Source organism: Lampetra fluviatilis, chromosome 67 (assembly GCF_964198595.1).
Source record: "Lampetra fluviatilis chromosome 67, kcLamFluv1.1, whole genome shotgun sequence".
Taxonomy (NCBI): domain Eukaryota; kingdom Metazoa; phylum Chordata; class Hyperoartia; order Petromyzontiformes; family Petromyzontidae; genus Lampetra; species Lampetra fluviatilis.
This window is the reverse complement of record NC_136341.1, coordinates 920848-929997: the sequence shown is the minus strand read 5'-3', so window position 1 is coordinate 929997 and position 9150 is coordinate 920848. Positions and strand designations below refer to the sequence as shown.

The following is a 9150-nucleotide window of genomic DNA, read 5'->3' as shown; positions in this document are numbered from 1 at the left end:
TGGTAGACACTACGGTAGACACGGGAGACACGGGAGACACTACTGGAGACACTGCGGGAGACACTACGGGAGACACGGGAGACACTACGGGAGACACTACGGGAGACATTACGGTAGACACGGTAGACACGGTAGACACGGGAGACACTACGGGAGACACTACGGGAGACACGGGAGACACGGGACACACTACGGGAGATGGAGGGGACACGGGAGACCATTCCGAGCGGGCTACGCCACTGGCAGGAGAGGTGGCGCCGGCCACCACCACCACCACCACCGCCACCACCACCACCACCACCGCCACCACCACCACCACCATCACCGCCGCCGCCGCGTCGAAGCAGGTGGTGACGACGAGGTGGGTCGTCACGACGACGGTGGCGGCTCCCGGCGGGTCCAGCGACGAGGTGGTCTCCGCGGCAACCGGGAAGGAGGGGGTGGGGAAGGCGGCGGTGGCGGGAGAGGTGGACGATGAGGTGGAGGAGGTGGTGGGGCAGGTGGCGCAAGAAAAAGATGCAGAGGAGGAGGAAGAGGAGGAGGAAGAGGAGGAGGTGGAGTTCCTCCCACCGTGGGTGAGTCTCACGGCCCGTGGCTGACCTCACCGAACCCACCAAGTCAAAGTTCAAAGGGTCAACGGTTCAATCAGAACTGTGTTGGGCAGGGGGGGGGGGTGGCGTGTGGAGTGAGGGTACTAGCGGTATTAAACTTTGTGGGGGGCTCATGCCCCCATCCTCCTCTCCCCGTGCCGGGCTGCTGCCAATGATCGAATGATCGTCCTCCCCCCTCGTAGCTGGCTCCTCACCGCCTTGGGTTAACCCGCTCACCACTCCCTGTGGGACATCGCTCGTAGCTGGCTCCTCACCACCTTGGGTTAACCCGCTCACCACTCCTCCCTGTGGGACATCGCTCGTGGCTGGCTCCTCACCGCCTTGGGTTAACCCGCTCACCACTCCTCCCTGTGGGACGTGCCTCGTAGCTGGCTCCTCACCACCTTGAGTTAACCCGCTCACCACTCCTCCCTGTGGGACGTGCCTCGTAGCTGGCTCCTCACCACCTTGGGTTAACCCGCTCACCACTCCTCCCTGTGGGACGTGCCTCGTAGCTGGCTCCTCACCACCTTGAGTTAACCCGCTCACCACTCCTCCCTGTGGGACGTGCCTCGTAGCTGGCTCCTCACCACCTTGAGTTAACCCGCTCACCACTCCTCCCTGTGGGACGTGCCTCGTAGCTGGCTCCTCACCACCTTGAGTTAACCCGCTCACCACTCCTCCCTGTGGGACGTGTCTCGTGGCTGGCTCCTCACCGCCTTGGGTTAACCCGCTCACCACTCCTCCCTGTGGGACGTGCCTCGTAGCTGGCTCCTCACCGCCTTGGGTTAACCCGCTCACCACTCCCCCCTGTGGGACGTGTCTCATGGCTGGCTCCTCACCGCCTTGGGTTAACCCGCTCACCACTCCCCCCTGTGGGACCTGTCTCATGGCTGGCTCCTCACCGCCTTGGGTTAACCCGCTCACCACCACTCCCTGTGGGACGTGTCTCATGGCAGGCTCCTCACCGCCTTGAGTTAACCCGCTCACCACTCCCCACGTAGCCCACCACCAACCCGGAGATAGTTGCGTGCTCGCGGGGACCACGACTGGCGCTAAAACGAGCGGCTGCTGCTGCCTAGGCGGTGGGTCACCACGGCACGCAGCCTCACTCGCCCCCCCCCCCCACGCTCAAATTGGTGGCAATACTCGCGCGTTGCACCGTTAGGAGCGTTCTCGTCGCCGTGCGGACGCACCCCGCGTGAAGCGGGCGATCGTATTGATGACGATATTCGCGCGTTAACCCCCGGTGCAAACACAATCGATGGCCATCGACGCGATCGCACGCGAACGTCAACGATCGTTTTAGGACTGATTGCCCGCGTGCTTCACGCGGACGCACGTACTCACACCGCCCCCACGCTCTCTCCACACGCACAGAAACCACGCGGCGGCATCGTCGCTCTGCGCTAAAGTCTGTCAATGTGGTACCGGTAGGAAAGCCCTTCGTGGCCCGGAGTGAAACCATCTAGCGGGCAGCGTCCCATCTCGCCGGACCCAAACCCTCCGGGAATCCTCGGAATCCACAGTGTAGTGTATAGTGTATAGTACAGTGTAGTGTATAGTATAGTAGTGTATAGTATAGTAGTGTAGTGTATAGTAGTGTATAGTATAGTAGTGTAGTGTATAGTATAGTAGTGTATAGTATAGTAGTGTATAGTATATAGTAGTGTAGTGTATAGTAGTGTAGTGTATAGTATAGTAGTGTATAGTATAGTAGTGTAGTGTATAGTAGTGTATAGTATAGTAGTGTAGTGTATAGTATAGTAGTGTATAGTATAGTAGTGTATAGTATATAGTAGTGTAGTGTATAGTAGTGTAGTGTATAGTATAGTAGTGTATAGTATAGTAGTGTAGTGTATTGTACAGTGGAGTGTATAGTATAGTAGTGTATAGTATAGTAGTGTATAGTAGTGTCTAGTATAGTAGTGTATAGTATAGTCGTGTAGTGTATAGTACAGTGTAGTGCATAGTACAGTGTAGTGCATAGTACAGTGTAGTTTAACACGTAGGCTTTCGCGACCAATATTATTCATAATCAACGATTTTTGGGTGTTAGATCGCGTTATTTATAAATGTGTCGTAACCCTCCACCACCCGACACGGCCAATCAGTAAAAAAGTGTCACGTTGACAAAAGACAAAATAGTTCACTGCTTTAGCCCCCACACCGGTGTGTTGAAGCGTGAAACCACAACATTTACAATTTGAGTAGTACGACGTTTCGCTGGTAATTGCATCCAGCATCATCGGGCAATTCGCCAGAATGGTGAGGCTCTGCTGTGTCTCCCGTTCTTATATAGAGCAGCAGCTGCAGGGTGACGTCATCATTAATTAATGATGACGTCACCCTGCTGCTTATATAGAGCAGCAGCAGAAGGGTGACGTCATCATTAACTCATTAACTCATCAGGTGCAACGATTTGAGGGGGGGGGGGTTATTGTAATTATATACTAGATTAGTAATCAGGCTAGTGTTACGATGCGAGTTGTAGATTAGTAATCAGTTGGAATGTGTTTTATTGTGATTATGCTACATTAGTAATCAGTTAGTGTTTGTTTCCCTTATAAGGAATTGTAATGTATCTTATTTAATAATACGCTTCCAGGCCGCACTGAGCCTGTAGCTGTCTGAGCGATTAAAGTTATTTCTGTTTCTCTCAATTTCAATGGATTCTCTAATTAGTCTTTGCCAGTAGTAACTAGTTTTACACAACACTTCCAACGTTGTCAAAATCAATTGAGTGTCCCTGTTGGTATGCATGTTCTGCCACTGCCGACAGTTGTGTTTGCGATAGTTTAATATTTCTCTGGTGTTCTTTTAGTCTTACACTAACGTTACGTCCCGTCTGTCCATTATAGCATCTGCCACATACACAATTAATCCGATATACACCTTCTGTTGATAATGTGTGTTTAGAGGGGTGTGTGTGTGTGTTTAGAGGGGGTGTGTGTTTAGAGGGGGGTGTGTGTGTGTTTAGAGGGTGTGTGTGTGTGTTTAGAGGGTGTGTGTGTGTGTTTAGAGGGGGGTGTGTGTGTTTAGAGGGGTGTGTGTGTGTGTTTAGAGGGGGGTGTGTGTGTTTAGAGGGTGTGTGTGTGTGTCAGTGTGTGTGTGTGTGGGGCTGTGTGTGTGTGTGTCTGTGTGTGTGTGTGTGGGGCTGTGTGTGTGTGTCTGTGGGGCTGTGTGTGTGTCTGTGGGGCTGTGTGTGTGTCTGTGTGTGTGTGTGTGTGTCTGTGTGTGTGTGTCTGTGTGTGTGTGTGTCTGTGTGTGTGTGTGTCAGTGTGTGATGTGTGGGGCTGTGTGTGTGTGTGTGTGTCTGTGTGTGTGTCTGTGGGGCTGTGTGTGTGTGTGTGTGTTTAGAGGGGGTGTGTGTGTGTGTTTAGAGAGTGTGTGTGTGTGTGTGTTCAGAGGGGGGTGTGTGTGTGTGTGTTTAGAGGGTGTGTGTGTGTGTTTAGAGGGTGTGTGTGTGTGTGTTTAGAGGGTGTGTGTGTGTGTTTAGAGGGGGGTGTGTGTGTGTGTGTTTAGAGGGTGTGTGTGTGTGTTTAGAGGGTGTGTGTGTGTGTGTGTTTAGAGGGGAGTGTGTGTGTGTTTAGAGGGGGGTGTGTGTGTTTAGAGGGTGTGTGTGTGTTTAGAGGGTGTGTGTGTGTTTAGAGGGTGTGTGTGTGTGTGTTTAGAGGTGGGTGTGTGTGTGTTTAGAGGGGGTGTGTGTGTGTGTGTTTAGAGGGTGTGTGTGTGTGTGTGTTTAGAGGGTGTGTGTGTGTGTTTAGAGGGTGTGTGTGTGTGTGTGTTTGGAGGGTGTGTGTGTGTGTCTTTAGAGGGGGATGTGTGTGTGTTTAGAGGGGGGTGTGTGTGTTTAGAGGGTGTGTGTGTGTGTTTAGAGGGGGTGTGTGTGTGTGTGTTTAGAGGGTGTGTGTGTGTGTGTTTAGAGGGTGTGTGTGTGTGTTTAGAGGGTGTGTGTGTGTGTTTAGAGGGTGTGTGTGTGTGTTTAGAGGGTGTGTGTGTGTGTTTAGAGGGTGTGTGTGTGTGTTTAGAGGGGTGTGTGTGTGTGTGTGTTTAGAGTGTGTGTGTGTGTGTGTGTGTTTAGAGGGTGTGTGTGTTTAGAGGAGGGTGTGTGTGTGTTTAGAGGGGGGGTGTGTGTGTGTGTGTTTAGAGGGGGGTGTGTGTGTGTTTAGAGGGTGTGTGTGTGTGTTTAGAGGGGGGTGTGTGTGTGTGTTTAGAGGAGGGTGTGTGTGTGTGTTTAGAGGGTGTGTGTGTGTGTTTAGAGGGGGGTGTGTGTGTGTTTAAAGGGTGTGTGTGTGTGTTTAGAGGGGTGTGTGTGTGTGTGTTTAGAGGGTGTGTGTGTGTGCTTAGAGGGGGGTGTGTGTGTGTGTTTAGAGGGGGGTGTGTGTGTGTTTAGAGGGGGGTGTGTGTGTGTGTAGAGGGTGTGTGTGTGTTTAGAGTGTGTGTGTGTGTGTGTTTAGAGGGGGGTGTGTGTGTGTTTAGAGGGTGTGTGTGTGTGTGTTTAGAGGGTGTGTGTGTGTGTAGAGGGGGGTGTGTGTGTGTGTGTGTTTAGAGGGGGGGTGTGTGTGTGTGTGTGTAGAGGGTGTGTGTGTGTAGAGAGGTGTGTGTGTGTGTGTTTAGAGGGGGTGTGTGTGTAGGGGTGTGTGTGTGTAGGGGTGTGTGTGTGTGTGTGTAGAGGTGATTGTGTAGAGGTGTGTGTGTGTGTAGAGGGGTGTGTGTGTGTGTGTAGAGGTGTGTGTGTGTGTATGTGTGTGTGTAGAGGGGTGTGTGTGTGTGTGTGTGTGTAGAGGTGTGTGTGTGTGTATGTGTGTGTGTGTGTGTGTAGAGGGGTGTGTGTGTGTGTGTAGAGGTGTGTGTGTGTGTGTAGAGGTGTGTGTGTGTGTATGTGTGTGTGTAGAGGGGTGTGTGTGTGTGTGTGTGTAGAGGGGGGGGGGTGTGTGTGTGTGTGTAGAGGTGTGTGTGTGTAGAGGTGTGTGTGTGTGTAGAGGTGTGTGTGTGTGTAGAGGTGTGTGTGTGTAGAGGTGTGTGTGTGTGTGTGTAGAGGTGTGTGTGTGTGTGTGTAGAGGTGTGTGTGTAGAGGTGTGTGTAGAGGGTGTGTAGAGGTGTGTGTGTGTGTGTAGAGGTGTGTGTAGAGGGTGTGTGCGTGTGGGGGGGGGTTGCGAGGGGATAGTGGCGCTGGCCGAGTGGCTCCGTGGTAGTGGCACCACGACCTCTGACCTCTCCCGCACGACCTCTGACCTCTCCCGCACGACCTCTGACCTCTACCGCACGACCTCTGACCTCTCCCGCACGACCTCTGACCTCTCCCGCACGACCTCTGACCTCTCCCGCACGACCTCTGACCTCTCCCGCACGACCTCTGACCTCTCCCGCACGACCTCTGACCTCTCCCACACGACCTCTGACCTCTCCCGCACGACCTCTGACCTCTCCCGCACGACCTCTGACCTCTCCCGCACGACCTCTGACCTCTCCCGCACGACCTCTGACCTCTCCCGCACGACCTCTGACCTCTCCCGCACGACCTCTGACCTCTCCCGCACGACCTCTGACCTCTCCCGCACGACCTCTGACCTCTCCCGCACGACCTCTGACCTCTCCCGCACGCCACCCAGGAGCGCCCACGTGGAGGAGCCAGGCGGCGCTTGGGGACACCGCGGCAACCACCAGGTAACCTGCACCCCCCCAGGTAACCTGCACCCCCCCCAGGTAACCAGCCCCTCCCCCCCAGGTAACCTCCACCCCCCCCAGGTAACCAGCCCCTCCCCCCCAGGTAACCAGCCCCTCCCCCCCAGGTAACCTCCACCCCCCCCAGGTAACCAGCCCCTCCCCCCCAGGTAACCTCCACCCCCCCAGGTAACCTCCACCCCCCCAGGTAACCAGCCCCCTCCCCCCCAGGTAACCTGCACCCCCCAGGTAACCAGCCCCTCCCCCCCAGGTAACCTCCACCCCCCCCCCAGGTAACCTCCACCCCCCCCCCAGGTAACCTCCACCCCCCAGGCAACCAGCCCCTCCCCCCCAGGTAACCTCCACCCCCCCAGGCAACCAGCCCCTCCCCCCCAGGTAACCTCCACCCCCCCAGGCAACCAGCCCCTCCCCCCCAGGTAACCTCCACCCCCCAGGTAACCTCCACCCCCCCAGGTAACCAGCCCCTCCCCCCCAGGTAACCTCCACCCCCCCAGGTAACCTCCACCCCCCCAGGTAACCAGCCCCTCCCCCCCAGGTAACCTCCACCCCCCCAGGTAACCTCCACCCCCCCAGGTAACCAGCCCCTCCCCCCCCAGGTAACCTCCACCCCCCAGGTAACCTCCACCCCCCCAGGTAACCAGCCCCTCCCCCCCAGGTAACCTGCACCCCCCCAGGTAACCTCCACCCCCCCAGGTAACCTCCACCCCCCCAGGTAACCAGCCCCTCCCCCCCAGGTAACCTCCACCCCCCCAGGTAACCTCCACCCCCCCAGGTAACCTCCACCCCCCCAGGTAACCAGCCCCTCCCCCACAGGTAACCAGCCCCTCCCCCCCAGGTAACCTCCACCCCCCCAGGTAACCAGCCCCTCCCCCCCAGGTAACCTCTACCCCCCCAGGTAACCAGCCCCTCCCCCCCAGGTAACCTCCACCCCCCCAGGTAACCTCCACCCCCCAGGTAACCAGCCCCTCCCCCCCAGGTAACCTCCACCCCCCCAGGTAACCTCCACCCCCCCCAGGTAACCAGCCCCTCCCCCCCAGGTAACCTCCACCCCCCCAGGTAACCAGCCCCTCCCCCCCAGGTAACCTCCACCCCCCCAGGTAACCTCCACCCCCCCCAGGTAACCAGCCCCTCCCCCCCAGGTAACCTCCACCCCCCCCAGGTAACCAGCCCCTCCCCCCCAGGTAACCTCCACCCCCCCAGGTAACCAGCCCCTCCCCCCCAGGTAACCTCCACCCCCCCAGGTAACCAGCCCCTCCCCCCCAGGTAACCTCCACCCCCCCAGGTAACCTCCACCCCCCCAGGTAACCAGCCCCTCCCCCCCAGGTAACCTCCACCCCCCCAGGTAACCAGCCCCTCCCCCCCCAGGTAACCAGCCCCTCCCCCCCAGGTAACCTCCACCCCCCCAGGTAACCAGCCCCTCCCCCCCAGGTAACCTCCACCCCCCCAGGTAACCAGCCCCTCCCCCCCAGGTAACCTCCACCCCCCCCAGGTAACCAGCCCCTCCCCCCCAGGTAACCTCCACCCCCCCCAGGTAACCTCCACCCCCCCAGGTAACCAGCCCCTCCCCCCCAGGTAACCTCCACCCCCCCAGGTAACCTCCACCCCCCCCAGGTAACCAGCCCCTCCCCCCCAGGTAACCAGCCCCTCCCCTCCAGGTAACCTCCACCCCCCCAGGTAACCTCCACCCCCCCAGGTAACCTCCACCCCCCCAGGTAACCAGCCCCTCCCCCCCAGGTAACCTCCACCCCCCCAGGTAACCAGCCCCTCCCCCCCAGGTAACCTCCACCCCCCCAGGTAACCTCCACCCCCCCCAGGTAACCAGCCCCTCCCCCCCCAGGTAACCAGCCCCTCCCCTCCAGGTAACCTCCACCCCCCCAGGTAACCTCCACCCCCCCAGGTAACCTCCACCCCCCCAGGTAACCAGCCCCTCCCCCCCAGGTAACCTCCACCCCCTCCAGGTAACCTCCACCCCCCCAGGTAACCAGCCCTCCCTGTGTCACACACACGCAGCAGAGGAGACGATGATGACGATGACGATGATGACGATGACGATGATGATGATGACGATGATGACGATGACGATGATGATGATGACGATGATGACGATGATGATGATGATGATGACGATGATGACGACGGTGATGACGATGATGACGATGATGATGACGATGATGACGTTGATGATGATGATGACAATGATGACGATGACGATGATGACGATGATGACGATGATGACGATGATGATGACGATGATGATGACGATGACGATGATGACGATGATGATGATGACGATGATGACGTTGATGATGATGATGACAATGATGACGATGATGATGACGATGATGACGTTGATGATGATGATGACGATGGTGACGTTGATGATGATGATGACAATGATGACGATGATGATGACGATGATGATGACGATGACGATGATGACGTTGATGATGATGATGACAATGATGACGATGATGATGACGATGATGACGTTGATGATGACGATGATGACGTTGATGATGATGATGACAATGATGACGATGATGATGACGATGATGATGACGATGACGATGATGACGATGATGATGACGATGATGACGTTGATGATGATGATGACAATGATGATGATGACGATGATGATGATGACAATGATGACGATGATGACGATGGTGACGGCTGCCCTGTGCCCGCCTCCCCCCACAGACGCCTCTCTGGGTGCCCCCCAGGGCTCCTCTTGGCAGGGCCCCCCCCCACTCGTGCGAACCCTCCACTTCTACACGTCGCATCGCCCACAGCGCGGTGCGTCGCTCACCCACACGCTCACCCACACACTCACCCGCACGCTCACCCACACACTCACCCGCACGCTCACACA

The 9150-nt window shown here is 56.9% G+C and overlaps 1 protein-coding gene across 1 annotated transcript in view; it reads left to right on the top strand.

Annotated features, from left to right (window-relative positions):
* Positions 1–9150, top strand: part of LOC144952380 (uncharacterized) — a 34426-nt gene that overhangs the window by 287 nt on the left and 24989 nt on the right. The window contains exons 1-3 of the mRNA XM_078882771.1: positions 1–575; positions 6206–6260; positions 8979–9074. The exon at positions 1–575 is cut by the window's left edge and continues 287 nt beyond it. Of these exons, the coding sequence (XP_078738897.1) occupies positions 475–575; positions 6206–6260; positions 8979–9074 (252 nt within the window). The 5' untranslated portion in view covers positions 1–474. The remainder of the gene's footprint in view (positions 576–6205; positions 6261–8978; positions 9075–9150) is intronic.